This window comes from Talpa occidentalis, unplaced genomic scaffold, assembly GCF_014898055.3.
Source record: "Talpa occidentalis isolate TD23 unplaced genomic scaffold, MPIMG_talOcc4v2.1 talOcc4.7, whole genome shotgun sequence".
In the NCBI taxonomy this organism is placed as follows: Eukaryota; Metazoa; Chordata; class Mammalia; order Eulipotyphla; family Talpidae; genus Talpa; species Talpa occidentalis.
Window position 1 is genome coordinate 44,942,312 of NW_023605083.1, and position 26,889 is coordinate 44,969,200.

Sequence of the window (26,889 nt, forward strand, 5' to 3'; positions counted from 1 at the left end):
AGCCAACACCAAAGGGTTACGTACTATATTATTCCTTGTATATAATATTTTAAATTAACAAAATTATAGAAATGGAAGAATAATCAGTGGTTGCCAGTATTTAAGAAAGGTTTATTGGAGGAAAAGTGGGTGTGGTTAGAAAAAGGCAACCTGAGTAATCTTGGCTCCTTGGATCGCTGATAGAAATGTTCTAGAACTTGACAAAATCCTGGTTGTTGTATTATCATATTACAAGATGTTACTGTTGGGATATCTGTGTAAAGAGCACACAGGAAAGTCTGTTATTTAGGGATTCTGTGTAATATTTCTTTTTTTTTTTAAAGATTTATTTTATTTTATTTTATTTATTTATACAAGCACTGGGTACAGTCAGAAGCGCGGGAGGGTGAGAGAATTCACCAGAGCCAGAGCGGGAAGCAAAGCAGGCAGAAGGACCGAAGCACACTGCTGAGGGGAGAGCAGGTGGCAGGAGAGGTCTGGGCGCCATGTGGGACCCCCCTCTGGTGGCCGGGGAGCAGCCGGGGATCGAACTGGCGCTGCAGAGGCTGCGGGCAGCTTCACAACCCAGCGCTCAACCGCTGCGCCACCGGGGAAGCCCTCTGTGTAATATTTCTAAAATTGCACACGAACAACAATTATTTCAAAATAAAAAGCTTTAAAAATTAAAATGAAACATCATTTATGATACTTATTCCAACAATAATCATTCGCTTATAGAAGTAATTCTCAATTAAATGTGATCCTGCTCCTCATGGAACATTTAGCAAGGTCTTGAGTGGTATAGGACAGGGATATCTACCTAATTATAATCACTACTTTAAAATCACAAGAATTCCACTATAGCAAAAAAATCATCCAACTCAATAAAATCTTAGTCAGGTTGATAAAACCCTGGCTTATAGCTAATAATCTTACAACATAAGGTAATGCCTTTTAATTAACTTGGGTGATAGGTAACAATTTTGAAAAGCAGATGTTTATGGATATCTTATTTTTATTCCTTTCATGGATATTTTTTATTTTTAAAAATAACTTTTGTGACAGTTTGGTACTACTTAAAAAACACTTCATGAATCAGAAGGAGAAAAGAAATACCAAATTATTTCACTCATGTGTAGGATATAAGAAACAAAGTAAAGGAATAGACAAAGACAAAACAAGTCCTTGAGGTCTGACTTGAATCAGAACTACCAGAAAAAAAGGGCAGGGGGTGAAAGGCAAAGTGGGGAGGGATCCTAACAGATCGTGGTGGAGGATTACTGGGGCTTTGGTGATGGGCGTGGTATGATAATATACACTTTTAGAAACGTGGACTTACACTCCCAAATCATATACTGTGTTTTAAATCAGTGTTATCTCAATAAAAATACTTAAAAAAATTTTGTTAGGTTCAAACCATGCATGCTCTTTAACATGTTCCCAAACTGAACTTTGGTATCTCACTTATTCATTCAAATTTATTTTAAAGCTCAAAATGATCGCTTGGTCAGAAGGCATGCCCTGAGCCCACCTCTTTGTGGAGGTGGGTTGACTTTCTTATATTTCTTTGTTAGGCTACTCAGTGATCATAAGGGGAGCCAGTCATATTCCATTTTTTAGAGTTGTTATAGTATTTTATTGTGCACTTAAAACAGTTATACTTTAAAAAATTGGTAACCTACATGACTTTGAAAATTAATACTTATCAAAAGCTTGACAGAAAGAATAATTTTTGAGAATTATAAGTAGCCTACTCATTCCTTTCCATGTAATTGAATCTATCCCTATATAAAAATAGGCTATGGAAAAATGTATTTCGGCTATATATGGGCTACTTTCTCTGATCTCATTTTAATTCAATAAGTATTTACTTGCCAGACACTGTACTCAGTATTCGGGATGTAGGAATCAACCAAAACATAAATTCCTTGCACTCAGGGGATTTGCATTCTAGGGCAAGGTGTATCAATTAGTTATTGCTATTTAATAAACCACCCCCAAATTAACTGTCTTAAAAACAATCTTTATTTTTAGAGTTTTCCAAGCATATGGCTTAGAGGTAACGTAAGTAGGTCAGTTGGAGCGACTGGGGCCATTCTGGTGACTTGGCACTGGCCCATGTATTGCTCATCCTCTTGGAGCCTAGTCTAGGCGTGTTCACATTGCAGTGGCCATAAGAAAGAGAGCAAGCCCTATTGTGCAAGTGCTTTTCAAACTCTGCTCGCATCACATCTAATAATATCTCATTGGCCTTAGCAAGTCGCACAACTAAAGGTGGAGTCAAAGGATGGAACTAAACACCCACCCACAATGTAAGAATCACCCAATGTTAAATGACAAGCTACAGAGATGGGTACAATAATGGTGCCAGTATTGAAATTATTACAGAGGGAGACAGAAAGTAAACATTATGAGAGCTTTATAGTAGAAAAATAGTAGAAAAATAGAGTATGGAGATTACAACAAGGAGTAGAGGGATCCTATTTTTAATAATATGGTCAAGGAAAGCCTCTTTATTAGAGAATATTGGAAGAGAGACATTAATGTGAGCAGGCATTACTTAGGGAATTTGAAACTATAAAAAAAATAAAGAATGAATGAAATAAGGGAATAAACAAGAGCAAAAAGAAGAGGGAGACAGAGTGGGGTAGGGACAAAGAGGGGAGGGGACCCAATGGTATATGGTAAAGGAATATGGGTGCTCTGGGGTGGGTGGATTATAGTGAGGCACACCTGATGAGGTGTGATCTTATTCCCTAGAATGATATACAGTAACATCAAACAATGTTACGGCAAATAAATAAATTTTTTTTAAAAAAGCTGGGAACTACCAAAAAAAAAAAATAGTGAAAAAAGGGCTCAATAGGAAACTATGGACATCTATTCCCATCAGCCCATAAGATTGTTTGGTCATTTTAAGCATTTACTTAATGTGTCTTCAAGATTGAAAAGATAGAGCCTCCCCGGTGGCGCATCGGTTGAGCTCTTGGTTGGGAAGCTGCCAGCAGCCTCTGCAGTGCCAGTTCGATCCCTGGCTGCTCCCCGGCCACCGGAGGAGGATCCCCCATGGCGCGCAGACCTCTCCTGCCGCCCGCTGCTCCCCTCAGCAGTGTACCTCGGTCCTTCTGCCTGCTCTGCTCCCCGCTCTGGCTCTGGTGAATTCTCTCACCTTCCCGCGCTTCTGACTGTACCCAGTGCTTGTATAAATAAATAAATAAATCTTTTAAAAAAAAAAAAAGATTGAAAAGATATACAAACTTCACTTACTGCTCACAATGTTTACATGACCTCTAGCCTGATGATAACATCATCATTTCAACTTTAGGCCATCATCTGTTTGCCTTTTCATACCAAAGGTATTGATGAATTTTATACAATTAGGGAAAAAGTCAATAGTTCATACTGGGGATAGCCTAGCCACTAAAAGATACATGGTAATTATATACCTAAATCATTTTTTGAACATCCTGAAAAACTAGCTCAATTGTTTGACAGAACCAATAAGTAGAATTAAATCTTTACTTAGGAATTGATACAATTACAATCAATGTTGTACAATCAATACAACATTTGTATTCAATAATATGAAACTTCAATAAGTTATCTTTTTTAAAAAGATATGAATCTGTATGAAAAGAAAAAGCTCAATGTGTCATAATGCTCAAATGGGAGAAAAAACAACTGAGTAGTTAGGAATAAGTGGCTAAAAATGTCATAAATGAATTACTGATTTTAGTTGTTGCCAGAATTACTGACCTTAGTTGAAAAGAGCTTTAAGATTTAATTTAGAAAATATTTAAGAATTGAAGTATAACCACGATGACTTAAAAAGAAATTTTGTTTAAAAATGTATTGCTTCAATTTAGAAAAAGTTTATGTCAAAAATTTCACTAGATGGTGCTGTTTTAATTTCCTTTAAAGGAAAACTGAAGACATTTGACTCAGTAGCTGTTGCCTGATTCAACTAATTTAATGTTAACAAAACCAAATTAGTATGTCTGACTCAGAATGTCCTTGGATATAAAAAGCCGAGTGTATAATCTAGGAACAGTATATATGTGATAATTGATGAAACTGCTTTTATTAGCAGTAGAGAAACATCATGATTACTTCTAAGGAGGAAATTCTGAGAATATTATACGTACGTTCTGAAAAATAAGGTTTTATAAGATGTGGATGTTGGAAAATCTTAGACATCATATTTTCCTTAATAAATAATAATTGTTGAATTAAACTAAATATTTTACATGAGAACACTACTTGCGCATATGCAGCTGAAATGTGTCTTTTTGTGTTATTAAATTCTGTTTTCCTTTTGTGACAGCATATGAATTATACAAATATGTATGAATATGTGTATGTATATATATTACACAAGCCATCTCTACATGACATAATCATTCTTTATTATCAAAGCATATTATAACTTCCATATCACATCTCTATGTGGGCACTTGTGTACAGAAAGGGGGCGAAGAGGTGTATTTTCACATAACCTCCTATACATGCTTATGATATTAGAATAGTATGTCTTGTCAAGATTTATAGATATATATACACCCAGAAAACAGCTTTATATATAGTTTATTAAGTACTTATTTACAGATTAGTTTGTTTCCCATTAAGTAGTTGTTAAATAAAGAATGCAAAGACAAACTGCTTAAAGCAGCAAGAGACTATGTAGATGACTGGTTTATTTATGGATTAGTTAAGATTCTTAACAAAAATGATGTTATGGGCCTTCCCGGTGGCGCAGTGTTTGAGCGCTGGGTTGCGAAGATGCCCGCAGCCTCTGTAGTGCCAGTTCGATCCCTGGCTCCTCCCCAGCCATCGGAGGAGGGTCCCACATGGCGCGCAGACCTCTCCTGCCACCTGCTGCTCCCCTCAGCAGTGTGCTTCGGTCCTTCTGCCTGCTCTGCTCCCCGCTCTGGCTCTGGTGAATTCTCTCACCCTCCCGCGCTTCTGACTGTACCCAGTGCTTGTATAAATAAATAAATAAATAAATAAATCTTTTTTTTTTTAAATGATGTTATATTTTGATGATAAAAGCATATACTAGAACAAGAAGAGCTTAAATACTGTAAAAATATAAAAAATAATGTGGACATTTGAGTAAATGAACCCCTACAGTAAATCTATTTTAATATTAACTGTGTGCATTTAAGTACCTGTAGGTGTTGACATAAACTTCATCTTCTAAATAAAAGCACACATACCTTCATATTTGCTAGTAACCCATTTAGTTATTGAAACCTATACTTTTTTAATGGTTTTGACTAGACATTTCCAGGCAGGTAAATCTAAAGTCCTTGCAAGTATTGCTAATAGCTAAATTTGATTGTTTTCTTAGTTTTTATCTGGCTTGATATCTTTACAATTTTGATATTATTGACCACCACTTCTTCCTACTAATGTCTCTAGGATTTATGAGTCACCCACTCTAGGTCACTGGCTTCTGTCCTAGGCCTCACTTATTCCATTCGGCTCTTCCCTAAATGAGAATGTTCCTCCACCGTTCCACCCTTTGTCTTCTGATTTTCTTCCTCTACATTCCTTCACTCCTAAGTGTAACCTACACATTGAATATCAATAATTGCTCTGTATAGGTAGCTCTCAAATGTCCATCTTTGTCCTGGATTCTCACTGGAATCTCATTTCTTAACCTCTAGCTATTGCTAGACAAATTATAATGAGTCCTGGAGATTTTCCCCTAGATTTTAAATCTCACAGAGCATGGTAAATACTGAACTCCTCATCATCTCCTATGAAATGAATGACTTGTTTTCACATTCCAGTTACTGTGAATGACAGTGTTGGTATTACTTTATTAATCTCCTCCACTACAGTTTCTATGGTTCGTAAATTCCACCTTGATAATTTCCATTTCATCTATTCCTTTCAATTGTGGTGACCTAGTTATGGTCCAAAATTACTTCTTGCCTCAGTCTTAACACTGGTTCCCTGGCTTTTCTAACTCTGGATTTCACCTCCCACTTTTACCTCCTAACCTGGCAAGTGCTTATCTGTAGGTTTCAGTTTATTTGCATTAACAAATACAGTAGGTAGCAAGGCAGAGTGGCAGGGGTCAGTGTTAGAACCACACATTGCGGTAGTCCAGGCTTTGGGGAAGAGCGTGACAAAAACACCAGCACACACAGGGTCATATAAACTTCAGTCCTGTCAATCATTCACAGAGGGAGGAAAGGGAATAGAAGCAGGATATTGAGAGAGTTGTTAATATTCCAAAATCCAGATAGGCAGAGAGTTTATATCAGGGACGTCTTTCAAAGCCTCTGTAAATGTAGATTGACTCAGGAATGGGAGTCTGAACTGAAACACACAGAGGGGTGGTGGTATCAGTGGACTCAGCTTGTACCAATCTGCCTAGCCCCACTGCCCTTATGCCACAAGATGATTAAAAAGACTCTCAGTACTGCAGAGGGAAAACCTGTCTTCTGTATCCTTCCCCTTGACCCACCTCACACTTCATTGCCTGACCTATTCTGGATTATCTCAGACCTTGATCCCTGGGCTCATTACCTATTTATAGACTGGCATTTGCTGCCACTCCTGACACTTAATCTGCTCTCTGACGCTGAGCTGGCTTCTCTTCTCACCCACATTTGGCATTTATTCTTTTTGAAGATACTACTTTCCTTTTGTAGCCAAACATCTCCCTTGGAACAGAATCAACTGCAGGTCCTGACTTGGTTTCCCCCTTAGAAAGAGACACATGCAGAGCTATTAATTAGATGTAAATTTGTAAGTACTGCCCTGAAAATTAGAAGAGAGTCCCAAGGTATGGCAGAGGTAGTTATTGAAGGAAGAGGCTATATCCCCAAGGATTGAGTGAAAAGGAATAGATTTGGGAGTGTATAAGAGGCACATAGGGCTGAAACTCAGACCTTCCAAGAGGACGGTTGCTGGGCTGGTGCCCTTGCCTTTGAGTTCTAAGAGGCAAACTTTAGAAGGTGGACCATGAAATTGGTTCTGATGTCACTGATATGTTGAGATAATGCTGATTTTGTAAGTGTTGCAGAAATGCAAGTCAGTTTCAAGCTCTGCTATTGAACTGCTGCTGTCTGAGTGAAGAAGGGTTTCAGAGGTGCTGTGCACTAGGAAAAGAAGTAGACAGGAAGCCCCAGAGGGAACAAATTGAAAGGAGCAAGTCCCTTTTCCTTCTCTAGCCATGTTTAGCATTCATTCTTGGCAGGGCTTACCTGGAAGCCTGCTGTCTACCTGATTGTGCTTTGTAGATTGTGCTCTGGCATCAGAGAGTGGAAGATAAAATAGGGTAAGTTTGGAGCTGAGTAAAAATAATTCAATACCTGGTACATAGCCCTCTTCTGCCTTCCACAAATATGTGAGTGTCTAGCCTGTAGAACAATGAGCAAAACAAAATAATAATTTTTAAAAACATTTCCTCTAGAATAGCTCACATTATATCACAAACATTACAACGATGAGAGGTAGACGGACAAAAGTAAGTAAAAACACAGCATGTCAGGTGGTAAGTGCTCTTAAGAAAAATAAAGCAGGGTCAGGGATGATAGTGCAGAGGGGTGGAGAGGGCAGATATCAATTTTAACCAGTGTGTTCAGGGAAAGACTGAGAAGATAACATGGGAGCAAAAACTGAGGGAGCAAGTCAAGCAAACATCCAAAGGAAAAAGCATTCTAGATAAGGGTAGGGTGGAGGGGCAGGCCATTATGTAGGGCCTTATCTGCCAGACTGAGGACTATGGCCTCACTGGGATGACACTGGCAGCTCATTTGCAGATTTGGGGCCCAGAAGTGACATGATCTGAGTTATGATTTTGAAGGATCCCTTTGGGCACTCTTTTGAGATTAGGCCGTCCTCCCTGAATTCACCTCAGTCCTGCCAATAGTCTATTGTCTAGAGTCTTGTATTCCCCATGCGTCATTTTTCTCTCTGCACCTGCCAGTCATGTCTGCAGTGGTAGGTCCCCACCAAGGTTCTGATGCCTCTTCTCCAGGTACTGCAACTTCTACAATCACAGCTTCTGTTTTTTTTGGGTGTTTGTTTGTTTGATCTTCTAAATAGTCTCTCTAAGTCAGTCATGGTAAATTAACTTACTTCTCTGGAGATATGTTGTAAGACAGCAAAATTTGCTCACCTAAAATATGTATTTTTAGCAGGAGGATTATTTTCAGCTGATTATATGAAACAGAAGGCTCAAGAAGTTTTTCCTTTTACCTCCCCTTAAATGCCTGAAAGGACTTAGACTTAGTGTGATAATTTTTATGTAGTATAAACAGGTGTTTACTTATAATAATATATAAATATATATGCAACCTTTGAATGTTAAAAATTAATGTCACCTTAAGTTAAAAAAAAAAAAAGCCAATGTCTTCACACCAGTCTCTATGTTACCTTGTGTCTGGCTAACTCAAGGACTTCTTACAAAAAATAAAACAACTTAAATAGAAGGCATGTTCCAGGGAAAGCTTCCACAGGAGCTAACATAAATCTAAGCTAGACTGAGGCGGGGGTGGAATTTAGCAAGGCTTGTTTCTTCAAAATCCTCTTTTGTTTCTGTCTCTTCATAGCACAGCAACCATTTGTTTACCAAACATTTACTCTTCCCATATTTCTGTAATTGTCTTCCTTTGAAATCCTAGGATCCTCACCTCTGCTTTCCCCTAGTTTAGGAGGGCATATAATCCTCATTTGACTGACTCTTGGGGATTGTTGTACATTCAAGAATTTTTTTTTTTTCAGACTTCAGAGTTGTTTTTAAATTGCATTTTTTTTTTTTTTGGCAGTAACTTTGGTTTACAACACCATATATGATCCAGAGGTACAGGTTCATTCCTCTTCAGATATTTGTCACCACACCATACTACCACCCAGGTACCCATAATCCTCCACCTAGTCCACTGGGACTCCTCCACACTCTGCTCCCTATATCCCCTTCCCCTACTGGTAGCCTCAGATTTCTAGGATTTGCTTTGATTTGGTTTTATCTGTTCCTTTGTTTTGATTTTCTATATCCCATATATGAGTGAAATCATCTGGTATTTGTCTTTTTACTTCTGACTTACTTAGTATAATCCCATCCATGTTTTCACCAATGGCAAAATTTCACTTTTTTTAAATAGCTGAGTAGTCTATTGTGTATATATATATTATATCTTCTTAATCCACTCATGTGTCTTTGGGTACTTAGGTTGTTTCCATAATTTAGCTGTTGTAAATTATGCTGCAATAAACATAGGAATGCAAATATTCCTTCAAATTAGTGATTTGCACTAATAGATACCTAGGAGAGAGATTGTTAGATCGTACGGTAGATTTATTTTTATTATTCTAAGAGATCTCCATATTCTTTTCCATGGAGGACTGACCAGTCTGTATCCCCGCTAACAGTGCACAGAGTTCCTTTTCTCCACATCTGCACCAACAGTTGTTCTTTCTGGTCTTTTTGGGTGGGCCATTCTCACAGATATAAAGTGCTATCTCATTGTGGTTTTCATTTTCAATTCCCTGAGCATTTTTTTTTTTTATGTGCTTGCTGGCCATCTGTATGTTTTCTTTGGGAAAGTGTTTCTTTAGCTCTTCTGCTCATTTTCTTTGATTGGGTTATTTGTTTTCTTTATGTTGAGTTGTATTTTTCTGCTGTTAATCTGTCCTTTTTTACAGAGTGTGTCTCAGCCAAGCACCCCTACAATATTCAGTCTTGTGAGAGTTAGGGTGGCTTCATACCCAACATTTTTTCATTTTTTCAACAAATATGTATAGAAAACCTATTTTTTTAAAAGAGCTTATGTAGCTACTGAGAATAAAACAGTATGCTCTACTAGTGCATGAATGATCCAGTTGCTACACATCCTCACCAGTATTTGGTGTTATCCTTTATTTTTTTTTTTAGCTATTCTGATAGCTCATTTGTAATTTTAATTTTTATTTCCCCAATGGCTAATGATTTTGAACATATTGTCATGTATTTACTTACTGTCTGTATATCCTCCTGAGGATATGACTTGACTGTTCATGTCTTTTGACAGACTTTTGAGTGTTCACATGCATTTCTATACCACCACCAAGGTTGTGACCTTGCTGTCTGTGCTAGGAAGAGCAATTTACCCAAGTGCATTATAAAAGCACTATAAAAATATACAGTGTAATACATTTTTGACATATCCCTCTTCACCAGGTTAGAGGAACAAATTAAGATTTACATCTTCTTTTTTAATGTTTCTGGTGTACAGCATATAGTTGTGTAGTGAAATTCAATTTTCCTTTGCTGAGAATCTCCAAAACTGATTTTTTTTGCACTTACTATGACTAAGAGAACTTTCACTATACTTGGTTTGTAGTAATCTTACTTTATATAAATAATTTAAATGTTTTTGGAAAAAGACCCATCACTGTAAAAAAATAAATTTGAAATAACATAGAAAACACATTATCAAAAGTCTCTCGACCTGGAGATAATCACTGTTAACCTTTGGTGAGCATACTTGTAGATTTCTATCTGTAGATATATTCTTTGCACAAGTAATTTACACTGGAAACACCAAGGGTGGAGATGCACCAGCTGCTGTTGCAGAAGCATAAACAGGTCCTACCGACTGTACATTTTTGAAAAATAGAACTTTATTAAATCAATAAAATTAAATAGGTCCACAATTTATATAATTGTTAATACATTATTCTGTACCCTTGTTTCTCACAAAAGCATGTTACTGACTTTATTCCATAGGATAGGAAGTCACAGGTCTTTATTATTTAAAATTCAGCACAGTAACCTATTGTGTGTATGCATATATGTGTATAAGTGTTGGTGTGTTTACTTAACCAGCTTCCCTATTAATGGATATTTAAATTGTTTCCAGTTTTTTGCTATTATTAACAATATTTTAATAAATGTTCTTAGCTTTTTGAATTTTTATAATTATTTTCTTAGTGTTAACCTCTCTAGAAGCGGAATTACCAAGTCAAAGACGTACATATGAATATATAATTATGTATGAACATATATAAATATATATGAATATGAATATATAATTATATTGTTTGTTGACAGGCTGCCTTTCAGCCTTTCAGAAAAGATTTGTGTCAAGTTACATTTCCCCTGCACTGCCTGAGTGAGATTCTTGTAAGTTTCTTAAACTTTTGCTTGTGTCTCCCTTCCATCACAGTTCTCTTTCTCTTACCTTTACTTTAAGTGGATTTTACCACATACAGCCAAATAACTTTGTATTTTTATCATTTATAAACCATTAACTGAGATAGCACAGAGCTTTGAGAGGGTATCAGTTAAAGCTATCTTGTAAAATGGTCATCTAGACCTGTTCTTTCAGGGCACTTTTATGGAAAGTCGTATGGTTCATTGACTTTGTTACTATGGAGAGTGATAGGACATCAAATCAAAGACATTTACTTGTGGACAAAGGAATTAATATTAGTAGACAAAATACTCAAGATTACTGACAGTGTGCCAAAACTTCAAAGATGGAAAGCTGTGACAAGTAAATTAAGTATAATTAGAGATTATTATAAATTTGATTGATCTTGCAGTTTGGGGTCAGTTGAAAGCTTTTTTTCTTTTTTTATTTGATCAAACAGTGACGTACAGCATTTACATTATGATCTAGGAAAAAACACCTTACACTGACATTCTCAATGTTTTTGGTAGTCCTTGGGCTTAGTTCTCAAGGCCCAGCAGATAGCTGGTTTAATGAGTGTACTTATCCATTACATGATAACATTAATCTTTTGCTTACAAACTTCCTGAGATGGAGTAACACTGGGACTGAACATGAAATAGTAATTGGGAAACATGTTCATAGTATAGCCCCCAACACTAGATAAGAATTCGTTTACAATATGCCTCTTACATATTTAGAATACGTTTTCAGCAGAATTTTTTCGTTGATATCTTTAGCCTTTAAATACTTATAACACTAATTTGTCAGCAGCGCATTCTCCCTCCTCCGATTCCACAGGATTTTCTTGGATTGTAGGAAACTAGTATGAAGTGTTTGCAAGATACTTAATATTTTCTTTTTTTGAAGTGAGTTCTGGAAGTTTATGTACATTAACTATATGGTGAGCAATGGGATTTTGTAACTACTGTATATTTGACTTCTTATTAATACAGTGCAATAACAAGATACCTCATTATATAAGGCTTTCCTATTTTCTGGGCATTTTAGCCTGTATTGTTGATAGTTGCCCCATACAGGTATTCTGTGATAGATATCCAATGTCTAGCCAAATGCAAGGAAAACTGGTAGGATGGTGGAGTGGAGTCAGTCAGACGTACAGGCTCCAGCTGTTTCTACAGAACATTATTACGTAACCTTGGGAAATCCTTAACATCTTGGCTTCACTATCTTTAAGAAAAAGATTCTGAATTGGTAACCTAATAAAGCTCCTTCAAATTTGAAAATAAATGAAAGTAATTTTTAAACCCACGTAAAATAAGATTTTACAGTTTTTGCCAGACATTCTATTTGCAGAATCAAGTCATAAACCTTACAAAATTTGTGTGACTACGAACGAAAAGTATTGTATTTTAACATGATACAGGAACTAGCAGAAAGGCATTATTTGCCTTGCAAAGGGAAAAAGTTGAAAGTACACCCCCACACCCCAGATCCTTCAGAAGGTGATTATAGTTCTCCAAACTTCACATAGTGTCTCCGTGAAGTAAGACCTTTGGACCTATTTCTACATGAGGCCAAACTGGGTGGGGAGGGAGCTGAAAGAGCTACAATTTTTATTTATTTTAGGTTAGTCATTCGGTGAAGGGGGTTAACCGCCTGCAGTATGTCGTGGAGAGCGCTCAGCACTTTCCGGACCGGTTCACTAACTGAAGGGGAAGGGACAGACACTATGGGATATGAAAGGTAGCTCAGTGTATATAACTAGACCAAGAAAAAGGGTGTATCTCAGCTGCAGCTAAGGGGGCTCGTGGAACTGCAATCCCTAGTTTACTCTTTATTTCCCCCGCAGGATTTGCAGCGGGGAAAGTGAAGTCACCCCACCCGCAGGTAGTGCGTCCTCACCTTGCGCTTAGTGGGCCGGCCGGGTCAGTCACAGCATCCAGACAAGACACCCAGGCCGGCAAGACCCACGAAGCTGACAATGCCTAGGTTTCTACCTCGAACCCCATAATAATATAGGGAGCTGCTTCCTGCGACACCCCTCCCGACGCCTCCCTCCTAACAGCAGAAGGGATGGAACCCGCCCACGCGTCAAGCAGGCACTGGACTTCCAGACCCGCGTGGGGTGGTGAGCTTCCCCTCAGCCGAGACAGGGGCGTTCCAGGCTGGGCGTAACCGCCGCGCCCAAGCAGCGCCCGCCCCAACCCCGGCACCAGTCCCGACCCTGGACGGCCGGTGGGGGCGTGGCCGGAAAAAATCAGGCCGCTCCCCACACAGTCCCGTTGCCAGGCGATGGGGCGGGAGGCGGGGCCGGCCGGAAAAAGGAGCGGCGTTGGGGGCGGAGCCCGCGCAGCCGCCCTTGTCCCCTCCCCGCTTTGCGCGCCCCGGTTGGCGCCGCGCTCCGCCTCCACCCTCCGCCCCGGCTGCGCACGCGTGGCTCGCGGCGGGGCAGCGCGTCCGGCACAGGGGGCGCGCCAGTCACGGCCACCTCGGAGCCGGTGAACCGAGCGGTCTCGAGGGAAGGGCGAGGCAGGGAGACGAAGGAAGGAGGTCCGCGGGGAGCGGCCGCCCAGCCCCCCGCGGCGGAGCAAAATGGTGTTCGAGTCGGTGGTCGTGGACGTGTTGAACCGGTTCTTGGGGGACTATGTGGTGAACCTGGACAAGTCCCAGCTCTCTCTGGGCATCTGGGGAGGTAACGAGACGCGCTGTCCCTCGCTCTGGTCCCCGGCCCGGCCGAGCCTTCTTAGGGCCTCGGGCTCCGGGAACGCCGGGAGCCGCCACCTGCCGCTGCTTTCTTGGGGGTCAAATGACGTAAAACTCCCGGCAGTTCCGGGGCTACTGCCGGCGAGTTTAAATTTGGGGGCAGGAGTCGGAGGGGTCCGACTGAGCTGAGCGCCTGAGGGGACGCGGTGGGCGCTCAGGTGGGCGCTCAGGTGGGCGCTCAGGTGCTGGAGTTCAAATCCCGACCAGGTGCCCTTTCCTGCCCCGCGCCGTCCGTCCGGCTGAGTGGGCGCGGGGGGCGACGGGGCGCACCCCCGCGCGGGTGCCAGGCCTTGGCAGTCCCCTCCTCGGGCTGTGACGGAGCCCGGAGAGCCCCGGCGCGGTCGCACGCTGCCGCGCACGTGAAGCCCGGGCGCTAGGACCGGAGACGCCCTCGGTTTCCTCCCCGCAGCCTCCTGGGGTGGCCAACCCCGGGGCGCTCTGGTCTCCCCTCTTCGGGCCTCGCCCCGGGACTCCGGGCTGCTGGCCTGAGTTCGCTGATAACAACATGGGAAGCTCGCGTGCAGATCAATTCAAACGGTCGGTTGTGTGATTTCACTTTACAACTTAGGGCCTGTGAGACGGATTTAATGGGTCAGCACGAATGACTTGAATATTTTGAGAAACTCGCTGCGCTGTGCAGCCGACGTCTCAGCCCTGCCAAAGGCCGGGAGGAGTGTGCACTTAAAGGTTGCTTAGATGCTGACCGAAGCTTTACTTTGTGTCGTTGACGCTGGTGTAGCTTTTTTTTTTTTTTTTGAGCCTCATTTTTTCAGTGCTTCCACCTGTTTGTTTTTTAAATACCTTCATTTGAAACACCGGTTAGAAATTAGTTCTTTTCTTGAAACGAATCTCCCTGGGCCAAAGTGAGGGTTAATTTTTTTGTAAACAGTATGTGTGTGTGTGTGTGTGTGTGTGTATATATATATATATATATATATATATATATATATATAAACTATTCTTTTGAATATATGCTTTCAGCCTTCTAAAATGCTTGATGTTTCTTTTCTGAAAGTGTTAATTGGCAATTTAGTTTGAAACTTGAGCTTGTTAGTATCTAGCGCCTAGGTGGAGAGTCTGCAGGAACTGGAGATACCTGTGCTAGTTCACCATCTCTCATTAATACCAGAAACTTGCATGTTGTTCAGTCTGTACTGTTTCTTACTTGGAAAGTGAACATAATAACACTTGTTAACACCTATCTCAAAAGGAGGTCATGTTTTGGGTGTGCTTTGATCTGTAGCGGAAGGTTCTTTGTACATTTGAGGTAGAGGTTTGTATGGAGTGTAAATCAACGGATTTGTTTAAAATTTACATATAGTAAAATTGTGATATACAGTTTAGTCGTGACAAATGCAAAAAAAAAAAAAATGCAAAAAGGCATGTACCCACCATCACAATCATGATTCAGAAGAGTTCCATCAAGACCCCCGAATTCCCACTGCTGGTCCTGTTGTAGTCCCACCCAATCAGCAACCACTAAATCTGTTTCCAGTCTCCAAGGTTTTGCCTTTTTCATTTATACTCTAAAGATTGTATGGTATGCAGCTTTTGGGGCCTACTCTCTTTTACTTCACTCCTTTCACTTATACAAAAGGCAAGGCATTTGAGAGTCATCCATGTCTTGTGTCCAACAGTATTTCATGCCTGTATTTTTGGTAGTGTGTTATTATATGGTTACTATAAATGTTTATCTGCTCACTGGATGAAGGACATTTCAGTTTTTATTGATAATAAATAGAGCTGCTATAAACACTTATTACAGGGTTTTTTGTGAATGAATTTTTATTTCTCTTGGGTAAACACTGAAAAGTGGGATTGCACAGTCATATGTTAAGAGAATATGTGAGACTTCAGGACTGCTTTTCACAGTGGTCATAGCATTTTGTCATTGCATGAGCATTTCATGAGAGTTGAGTTTGTTCTGAGCCCTCATTAGTACTTAGTATTTTCATTGAGATGACTAAAAAGCCTTTCTAACAAGCATGTGGTAAATATTATGGTTTGAATTTGCATATTCTTGGTGATTAAAGATGTTGAGCATCTTCATGATTTTTTTTGCTATTTGTATTATATTTTCACTTGTGAAGTGTGTTCAAATCCTGTGCTCATTTTACATTGTTTTTTCCCTTTTTATTCAAAAATTGTTAGTCACCCTTTTAAATTCTTAAATTTTTTTGAACAAGTTTTACTCATTTACCATTTATTTACAAAACTACTTTGGGGGAGTACAGCTTCACATCTATATGTGTATATGCTTCACTCACCCACCATCAGGGTGTCAGTGCCATAGACACTATCACATTTAACCTCACTCCCTTTCCTTCCTCCACTCTTCCCCTCTGGTAACCACCCTGTTTTTAGAGTCAGAGTTAATTTTGGTGTTTTGACAGTTTATCTTCTTTGGTTATTTATATTCCATAAATGAATGAAAAACCATTTAGTTACTGGGCTTCACTTTCTGACTTCACTTAGCATAATCACCTCAAGTTCCATCCGTGTAGCAGGAAGCAAGATTTCATTTTTTTTTTAAAAAGAGCTGAGCAATACACCATTGAGTGTGTGTATGTATGTGTATATATATATATACATACATACACACAATAATTACTTGATCCAGTTGTTAGTTAATGGGCATTTAGGTTGATTCCTTGTCGTGGCTATTATGAATAATTCTGCTCTGAACATAGAAGTTTGATGTCTTTTCATAATGCTTTTGTATTCTTCAGATAAGTATGAGTGCTTTTGCTGGGTCATATGGTATTGCTATTTTCAGTTTTTTAAGGAATTTCATTCATGTTTTCCATGGCAGCTGCACCAATTTACAGCCCCACCCAACAGTTTCTTTTTCTCGACAACCTCACTAATATTTGTTACAGACCATTCTCACAAATGTGAGGTGATATCTCATTGTGGTTTTGATTTGCATTTCTCTTAAAATAAGTGATGGTAAGCATTTTTTTCCCATTTTTTTTCATGTGCCTGTTGGCCATCTGTATGTCTTCTTTTGAGAAGTGCCTTTTTAGGACTTTTATCCATATTTTGATTGTGTTTGTCTTTTTGTTGCTGACTTATAGGAGTTCTTTTTACACGTTGGAAATTAACCCCTTGATAGATATCCATGTGCAAGTATCTTTTTGTGGTGATTTCTTTTGAGGTACAAGAATACTTTTAGTTGGATGTAGTTCCCTTTATTTTTGCTTTTGTTTCCCTCATTATAGAAGTTGAGTCCCCAAATATTTCTCTGAGGTTAATGTCTAGGAATGTATTGCCTATATTTTTTTTTATGTATTTTTATGGTTTCACATCTTAGCAAGTCTTTAATTTGAATTAATTTTTGTATTTGGTGTTAAGTAATGAGCTAGTTGGAAACAACTCACATATCCATGAACACATGAATGGGTAAACTGATTTATTCATCAATGAAATACTATCAATATTTAACTCTACATTCTTTTCACCTATCCATGCATTTAGCATTCATATTTATGTGTTATATAGAAGGAAATGCACAAGTTTTGCATGTACTTTGAAGGATTTATGTACAAATACATGTGTAGCACAAATCCTGTCAAGATATAGAACATGATCAACCCAGAAAATTCTTCCTGGCACTAGCCCATCCCTGCCCCCTATCCATAGAGCCATAGAGTCATTCAGTATTCTGTTGTTGTTTTTTTTTTTTTTTTTTTTTTTTTTTTTTAGAGGCATGTATTATTTATTTATTTGTTTGTTTGTTTTGTTTATACATGCACTGGGTACAGTCAGAAGCACGGGAAGGTGAGAGAATTCGCCAGAGCGGGGAGCAGAGCAGGCAGAAGGATCGAAGTACACTGCTGAGGGGAGCAGCGGGCGGCAGGAGAGGTCTGCGCGCCATGCGGGACCCTCCTCTGGTGGCCGGGGAGCAGCCGGGGATCGAACTGGCGCCGCAGAGGATGTGGGCAGCTTCGCAACCCAGCGCTCAACCGCTGCGCCACCGGGGAGGCCCTCTGTTGTTGTTTTTTTCCTCTAAAAAAAAAAAAATATGTACTTCTCCCTGGTTTGCTGATTTTTTTTTTAATATGTGTTGGACATTGTAAAATGATTTTGCTGAATCTGTTATAAGGATTTTTCTTAGCCTGTTGATGTAATGGATTACATTAATTGACTTTTGAATGTTGAACAAGCAATTTACATCTGGACTAAATCCCACTTGGTCATGCTATATAATTTTTATACTGTTGGATTAATTTTGCTGAGAATTTTTGCATTTATGTACATCAAAGACAGTGATCTATAGTTTTCCTTTCTTACAGTGTTGTTATCTGGTTTTGGTATCAGGGTAATGCTAACCTCACATGAGTTAGGTAGTCTTTCTGCTTCCATTTAAAAGATGGTAAGTGATTAGTATCATTTTTCTTAAATGTTTGGTGGACTCTTAGTAAAATCATCTGAGCATTATTCTTTTCATCTAAAAAGATAATTATTGATTTAATTTCTTTAAAATTAATAGATTCAGGGCTATTCAGATGAATACTTCTTCTTGTGTGAGTATTGATAGAATTTATCTTTCAAGGAATTGTAAAATTTGTGGGCATGTTAATGTTAATTTTTTTATATCTTGTTAATGTCTGTACCACTAGTAATGACGTGATGGTCTTTCCTTTCCTTTCTGGTATTAGTAATTTGTATCTCTTCCTTAGTTAATCTGGCTTAGAGAGTTACCAAGTTTTTTCCTCTTTCCAAAGAACCATCTTTTGTTTTCATTGATGTTTCTCTTTATTTTTCAAGACTGAATTTAATTGATTTCAGTTCTACTTCTTATTAGGATTTAATTTGCTTTTCTTTGTTAGATTTCTAAGGTGAAGGCTTAGATTATTGATTTTTAAGCATGTTTATTGAGGTAATACTGATTTATAACACTGTCTGTCAGGGGTATAGATTCATACCTCCATGAAGGTATGCTCACACCATGCCTGCCACTAAGGCACCAAAGATTTTCACCATAGTCCCTTGAACCATCTCCCTCCTTTGATCCCAACCCCCTTCTCCCCCCGCCCCCCACCTTTCTGATAGCCTCAGTTCTGCTGTCACATTTCAGAGGTTTATTTTTGTTCCTTAGTTTTTTTTTTTTTTTAATTGAGGTAACAGTTGTTGACAACATTGTATATGATGTAGAGGCACAGAATCACACCCTTCAGGAATATGTTACCACATCATACCCACCAGCAAGGCACCAAAAGACCTCCACCACAGTCCATGGTACTCCTCATTTTGTCTTCTTCCAACTCTGGTAACCTCAATTCTACAATCAGAATTCTAACATTTGTTATTGGTTTGATTTTATCTGACCCTTTATTTTACTTCTCTATAATTCATATATCAGTGATACCATCTGGTATTTGTCTTTCTCTTTCTGACTTATTTTGCTTTGCATAATAACCTCCAGTTCCATCCATGTTACAAATAGCATGAATTTCTCTCTCTTGATAGCTGAGTAGTTTTCCACTGTGTGTATATACCACATCTTTCTAATCCACTCATCTGGGTTTGGGCACATAGTTGTTTCTATATCTTGATCATATATATATATGATTATATAATGTATTGCTGCAGTGAATGTAAGAGTATATATGTCCTTTCAAATTAATGTTTTTGCCTTCTCTGGACTGATAGGAGTGGAATTGCTGAATCATTTATCTATTTTTTTTTTAATATTTTGGGAAACGCATACTGTTTTTCATATACATTTTTACCACATCCCTCACTAACATTTGTTTCTGATCTTATAGGGTCCATTCTCACAGGTGTGAAGCATGGTTTCATTGTGGTTTTGATTTGTGTTTTCCTCATGATAAATGATGACAAGCATTTTTAAATGTGCCTGTTGACCATCTGCATGTCTGCTTTGGAGAAGTGTCTGTTTAAAACTACCTATTTTTGATTGGATTATTTGTTTTGTTGAATTGTGTGAGTTCTTTGTAGATCTTGGATTTTAGCCCTTTGTCAAGTGTGTGATGTGCAGATATCCTTTCATTTTTGGTAGGGTGTTTTACATTTCAATGATAGATTCTTTTGCTGTGCAGATTTTTCATTTTATTTAGTCCCGTTTGTTTATATTTCCTTTTGTTCACCTGTGACTGTAGTTGATTCCCCAAAGATATCCCTGAAATCTTACATCCAAGTCTTTATTCCATTTTGAATTAATTTTTATGTATGGTGTGAGATAGTGGTCTAGTTTTATTCTCTTACATGTGGCTGTCCAATTTTCCCAACAGCATTATCTTTCTCCATTGTCTATTCTTAGCTTTCTTATAAAATAATCATCCATGTAAGTATGGATTTATTTCTTGATTCCCAATTCCATTCATCTGTGTGTCCATTTTTGTTGCAATAAGGTAATGTTTTGATTACTGTTACTTTGTAGTGTTACTTGAAGTCTGAGTGTAATATCTCCATTCTTTTTTTTTTTTCTCAGAATTGCTTCAGTTATTTGGGGTATTTAGTACTTTTCCATACAAATTTCAATAATGTTTGCTCTCTTTCCTTGAAGAAAACATTCAAATTTTTTTTAAGTGTCACCCAAGTCCTGTTTATTTTATTTTTATTTTTTTATATTTAAATATTTTATATAATTCTTACATCTTTTTTCATCTTTGCACAATGTATGCATTTTCATTTTGGTTATATTCCCCATACAATTGCACCTCCCCCCTTATTTTGACTCTAGTCCTTCCTTTCCCTGCTGCTCCCTCCCTTCTCCCACTCCCCCCTCCCCCGCCCAGTGTGTCTCTGGTTTATAGTTGCTTGTTGATTTTGATGTTTACTTTGTATTGATTGGTAATTTTCCTGGTCTCTTATTTAGGTTTTCTAAATTCCTGTCATGAGTGAGACTATCTGGTTTTTTTCTTTTTCTTTCTGACTTATTTCGTTGAGCATGATCCCTTATAGCTCCATCCATGTTGCTGCAAACTGCGTGTGTTTATCTTTTTTGATTGCTGAGTAATATTCCATTGTGTATATGTACCACCTCTTCTTGATCCAGTCATCTATTTTTGGGCATTTGGGTTGTTTCCATAGCTTAGCTATTGTAAATAGTGCTGCTATAAACATAGGCGTGCAGGTGCCCTTTGGAATTACTGTTTCTGTGTCATTTGGGTAAATACCTAGGAGTGGAATTGCTGGATCATATGGAAGCTCTATGTTTAGTAGGTCAAGAAATCTCCGCATAGCTCTCCATAGTGGTTGGACAAGTTTGCACTCCCACCAGCAATGCAGGAGAGTTCCTTTTTCTTCACAACCTCGCCAACATTTGTTGTTGCTAGTTTTTTCAATATGTGCCATTCTCACTGGTGTGAGATGGTATCTCATTGTAGTTTTGATTTGCATTTCCCTGATTACAAGTGATGTTGAACATTTTTTCATATGCCTGTTGGCCATTTGCATTTCCTCTTCAGAGAAGTTTCTTTTTAGCTCTTCTGCCCATTTTTTGACTGGATTATTTTCTTTGTTTGTGTTGAGTCTCGTCAGCTCTTTGTAGATTTTTGTGATGAGTCCTTTATCGTTAGTGTTGTGTGCAAAAATGTTCTCTCAGTTGGTGGGGTTTCTCTTTGTTTTGGTTATTGTCTCTTTTGCTGTGCAGAAGCTCTTTAATTTGATGTAGTCCCAGCTGTTGATCTTTGCCTTCGCTATCACTGCTTTGGGTGCTGTGTCTGTAATGATGTCTTTGATGTGCATGTCATGTAGTGTTTTGCCTATATTTTCTTCTATGTATTCTATGGAAACTATTCAAATTTTGACCTAATTGCATTAAATCTCTGTTTGGGGTGGGGGTAGGGCAGCTGAGGTAAGATGAACATTTTATCAATGTTAATTCTTCTGATCACAGAGCAGTGAATATCTTTCCATGTCTTTGTGTCTTATTTCTATTGCAGGTGTCTTATAGTTTTTGTTGCACAAATCTTTTACCTCCTTTGTTAAGTTTACTCCTACGTATTTATTTTTGATGTGATTGTAAATGGGATTGTTTTCTTGATTTCTTTGTCTTCTAATTCATTGTTTGCATAAAGAAGCATAACATAACCTTTGCACATTTATTTTGTAGTCTATTTTACTGTGCTGATTTATTGTCTCTAATAGTTTTTTTTTTTTTTTTAGTGGAGTCTCTAGGGTTTTTTTTAATGTATACTATGTTGTCTGCAAATATGATAGTTTTACTACTTCTTTTCCAGTTTGTATTTCTTTTATTTCTTTTTCTTACCTAATAGCTCTGGATAGGACTTCCAGTACTGTTTTGAATAATAACTGTTTTGAGAGTGTGCATCCTTATCTTGTATATGATTTTAGAGGGAAAACTTGAAGTATTTCACCATTGAATATGATGTTAGCTCTGGGTTTTTTATATATGGCTTCATTATGTTGAGATGTTTTCCTCTCTTTTTCCTGTCCTTATATCTCTCTTTATTCATTCATTGTGTTCCTAATTTCATTAAGTACCATATAGATTGTTGTTCTGAAGTCTTCTTCAATAATTTGATTATTTCAGTTGCATTAGGAATTTTCCACAAGGTTTTGTCTTGATTTATCATTTGTGGTATATTTCTGTTTTGTTACTGTTTTATGCTCTGTGATTATTTCTATGGATTGAGCAAGACTGCTTTCTTTCTCAGACCTACTGTGACAATCTTAATTTAGATTCGCAGGCCAAGGGTGTTAGTCATAATGTGCTTTCTGTTATGTTTGTTGAAATCTCCTCACTAATCAGGATGATTGGAGCTCAAGTGTCAGCTCAAGATAGTGGTTGAGCAGAACCCAGCCGATAAGGCGTAGACTTTTGTAATATTTGTGCATGGGTGATCAGACATCCCTTGGTGATAAGTTGATAGGTGATGTTTAAGATAGGAAGCTGTTTTCTGGATGTCCTTGGGGAGATATTTTCCTGATGTGATTTTCTCTGTCTTGGTTTCTGGGCATGTTCATTGATTTTAGATTTTTTTTTTAAATATATGTCTTCATTGTTATATTGCTCTTTAAACTTTGTTTCACTGTATCCCACAAATTTTGATAAGGTTTGCTTTCATTTGTTTCAAAATCTTTTCAGTCTCTTGATATTTCTTTGACCACGTGTTACCCAGGTTTCTGTCTGTTACTGATGTGTAGTTTCATTGTGATCTGAGAAAAAACTTTATGACTTCTATTCTGTTAAATTTGTAAGGTGTGTTTTATGGCCCAGAGTGTGATCTGTCTTGGTGAGTGATCCATGTGAACTTGAGAAGAATATGTATTTTTATAACCAATGTTAAATGGTTAAATTGCTCTCAGATCCTAGAGCACTTACAAAATAAAAAACTTACCTAACCATCTCTGAGAGACACAGTTATCTGCAATGCAAAAGTAACTCACCTTCATTTGAATCCCTTGAGGCTGCAAATGCAGAGAAAGAGGGACTACTCAGAGGAAAGAACCCCACCAACAGAAATTCAAAACTCCAGTTTTCTGAAAAAAGCCTCTTCATATTTCTCCTGCATGGACTGCCATGTATTCAGTCTTTGAACTTCAGCCAAATCTACATTCCTTTGCCCCTAAACTACTTTTTACTGAATAAATTTGAACTCCTTTGTTCTTAAAACCTCAGTCCCCAAATCTATAGAACCTTACTCCCTTTCTTAACCCGGGAGGCAGATACTAGTTTTTCTCCTGCCTCCTTGCATTTGATTTGTAAAATAAAGCTTATTTCAAAACTTGGTGTCATAGTAATCAGCTTCTGTGCTTGTTGGGCAGTGAGCCCATTACTGGGTAACATTCTGTCATTGGATGAAATGTTTATAAATGTTGAGTTCCTTTACTTTTAATTTATCCGTGTCTTTATATTTGAAATAGGTTTCTTATAATACCTGATGGTTGGGTTTTGTTATTTTATCTACTCTTCTAGGTTTTGCTGTCTTTTAATTGGTATATTCACATCTTTCACATTTAAAGTGATTATTGACATAGTTGGGATATTGGATTTATTGCTCATATTTTTTTAAAAAAAGATTTATGCATACAAGAGCTGGGGTACAGGCCAGAGGTATGGGGGGGCAGGGTAGGAGGATCCACCAGAGACATAGTGGGGAACAGAACAGGCAGATTGACTGAAATACACTGCTGAGGGGAGCAGCGGACCAGATAGGAGAGATCTGCTGCACCATGTGGGTTGCTCCCTGGCCGGCCACGGATCGAACTCGTGTTGCACAGGCTGTGGACATCTTCATGGGTTGCATCTTAACCCCTTGCGTCACCAGGGAGGCCACTATCACTCATACTTTTATCTTTATTTGTTATGTAACTTTGCTTTAACATATTTTCCTCCTCAGGTTTTAATTGAACCTTTCATGTGACTTAAAATTTTTTCCTTTCCTAGCATATCAATTATATTATTTTTTTGATTCCTTAGAATTACAGTATACATTTAAAATGATGTTATGTTCACTTTAACACTATATTGTCTCACAGATAGTGGAGGTACTTTATAAAAGTATATTCCTTTCCATCCCTTAATATTGCTCTCATTCATTTCACTTATTTATAAAGCTGTACTTTTCCCAATGCACTATTGCTATAATTATTTTAAATGGTTATCCATTAAAAGAATAAGGGGGAAGGCTTAATTTTGACTTCACTTATTCCTTCTCTAAAGTTCTTACAGATCTGAGTTTTTCACCTGTATGGTTTTTCTTATCTCTGATAACATTTCTTGCAGAGAAAGTCTACTGGCAACAAATTCCATCAGTTTTTGTTTGCTTGAGAGTATTTCTCCCCCTTCCCTCACAAAAAAATTGTGCTAAATTACACACAACATAAAATTTATCATTTTAACCATTTTAAAATGCACATTTCAGTGGCATTTACATTTACATTGTTTCACAACAGCCACTGCCATCCATCTTTAGTACTCTTTTCACCTTAAAAACCTGAAACACTGTACCCATTAAGCAGAATTATTTTGCCTCCCCTTACCACCTGGTAACCACCATTCTGTTTGCTCTGTCTATGAATTTGACTCTTCTGGTATCTCATATAAGTGGTGTTTGTCTTTTTGTGTCTGGCTTATTTCACTTAGAATAATGTGTTCAGGGTTTTTTTATGTTACAGGTTATGTGTGAATTGCATTTATTCTAAGACTAAATAACTCCTTTGTTACTCCCTCCTTTCTCTCTCCCTCCTTCTCTTTCTTCCTCCCCCTCCTGTCCTTCTTTTCTTACTTACCTAATTTTTTTCTGTTCATCTGTCAATAGACATTAATTGGGTCGTTACTTGAAATTTTTGACCATTGTGAAAAATGGTGCAAGCATGAGTGAGAAAAACATCTGAGTCTTTGCTTTAATATATTTGGGTATATATCCACAAGTGGGTCATGTAGTAATTATATTTAAAAATTTTTTAGTAACTACCATACAACTTTCCATAGCATTTGCACCATTTTAGAGACTCAACAATAATATGTTAGGGCTCCAGTTTTCCCACATCCTCAGAGATATTTGCTATTTTCTGTTTTGTTGATAGTACCAAACTTAGGGTGTGAGGTAGTAGCTCATTGTTTTGATTTGCATTTCTTTAATGTAATGGTGAACATCTTTTCTTGTGTTTGAAGACTTTTGATTATTCTTAATGGGGTTGTTTGTTTTTTTGTTGTTGTGTAATAGTTGTTCTTTATATACTGTGGTTTTTTTATTTCCTTCTAAGATAAATGATTTGCAGATATTTTCCCCATTCTCTATGTTGCCTTTTCACTATTGATAGTGTCCTTTGATGCATGCACTTAAAATTCTGGTGAAATCTTAATTATCTACTGTGTTGTTGTCATTTCCTGTACGTTTGGTGTCATAGCCCCAAATCATTACCAAACCCATTGCTAGCCAACTTTTCGCCTTTGCATTCTTCTAAAATTTTTTATAGTTTTAGGTTTGACAAATAAGACTTGGATACATTTTGAGTTAATTGTTACGTATGGGGGAAGGATCACTTCTTTTACATGTGAATATGGCATTCCAACATCTATTGAAAAGCTTTCCCTTTGAGAATGAACTTGGTAGCCTTGTTGACAATCATTTGACTGTAGATGTGAGGGTTTATTTTTGGGCTCTGTATTCTGTTGATCTAAGTGTCTGTATATCAATACCACACTTTTTATTACTGTTTCAATTATTTTTTTCTTTTTTAAGATTTATTTATTTATACAAGAACCGGGGTACAGGCCAGATGTGCAGGAGGGTGAGAGGATTCACCAGAGACAGAGCGGGGAGCAGAACAGGCAGACTGATGAAATACACTGCTGAGGGGAGCAGTGGGAAAGACAGGAGAGGTCTGCCACACCATGTGGGACCCTCACTGGCCGGCCGGGATCGAACTGGTGCTGCAGGAGCTGTGGACAGCTTCACAGCGCTGTGCTCAACCGCCTGCGCCACCAGGAGAGGCCCTGTTTCAATTACTTTTGTAGTATATTTTGAAATTAGGAAGTGTAAGACTTTCACCTTCCTTTCCTTAGTCAGGATTGTTTTTATAAGAGCCTCTTGCGGGATTTTAATGTGAATTGGAATGAGTATGTTAGTTGCTTTGGGTAATACTAACATCTTAATATTATATCATTCAGTCTGTGGACATGGGTTCTCTTTTCATTTATGTGTGTTATTAATTCCTTTCAACAACACTTTATTGCTTCAGGGTACAAATCATTTACACCCTAGGTTATGTTTATTCTTAAATATGTCAATGACATTGTAAAGAAAGTCTTGTCTTAATTTCCATTTTGAACTGTTTATTAGTAGTGTAGAGAATCACAACTCTCATGTTTCAGTTTTTTATCTGGCAACATTGCTGAATTCACTTTTTTTAAAATCTAATGCTTAGGATTTTTATCATAGGATCATGTCTGTGAACAAAGATAATTCTACTTAGTCCTTTCTAATATGAATGACTTTTACTTCTCTCTCTCTCTCTCTCTTGTCTGATTGCTCTGGCTAGAATTTTCAGGATTAAGTTGGATAAAAGTGCT

The 26,889-nt window shown here is 38.0% G+C and overlaps 1 protein-coding gene and 1 long non-coding RNA gene across 4 annotated transcripts in view; one reads left to right on the plus strand and one right to left on the minus strand.

Annotated features, from left to right (window-relative positions):
* Nucleotides 1–99: 99 nt before the first annotated feature.
* LOC129144855 (uncharacterized) lies at nucleotides 100–13,188 on the minus strand. Its single transcript, XR_008549587.1, has 3 exons — nucleotides 13,017–13,188; nucleotides 7,308–7,355; nucleotides 100–253 (listed from the first exon to the last, which is right to left on the minus strand). It is a non-coding gene; the product is annotated as an uncharacterized LOC129144855 (long non-coding RNA).
* A 393-nt stretch (nucleotides 13,189–13,581) lies between these two features.
* Nucleotides 13,582–26,889, plus strand: part of VPS13A (vacuolar protein sorting 13 homolog A) — a 170,891-nt gene continuing 157,583 nt past the window's right edge. For all 3 annotated transcript variants that reach the window (XM_037492590.2, XM_054689191.1, XM_037492591.2), the window contains exon 1: nucleotides 13,582–13,806. In XM_037492590.2, the coding sequence (XP_037348487.1) occupies nucleotides 13,707–13,806 (100 nt within the window). In that variant the 5' untranslated portion in view covers nucleotides 13,582–13,706. The remainder of the gene's footprint in view (nucleotides 13,807–26,889) is intronic.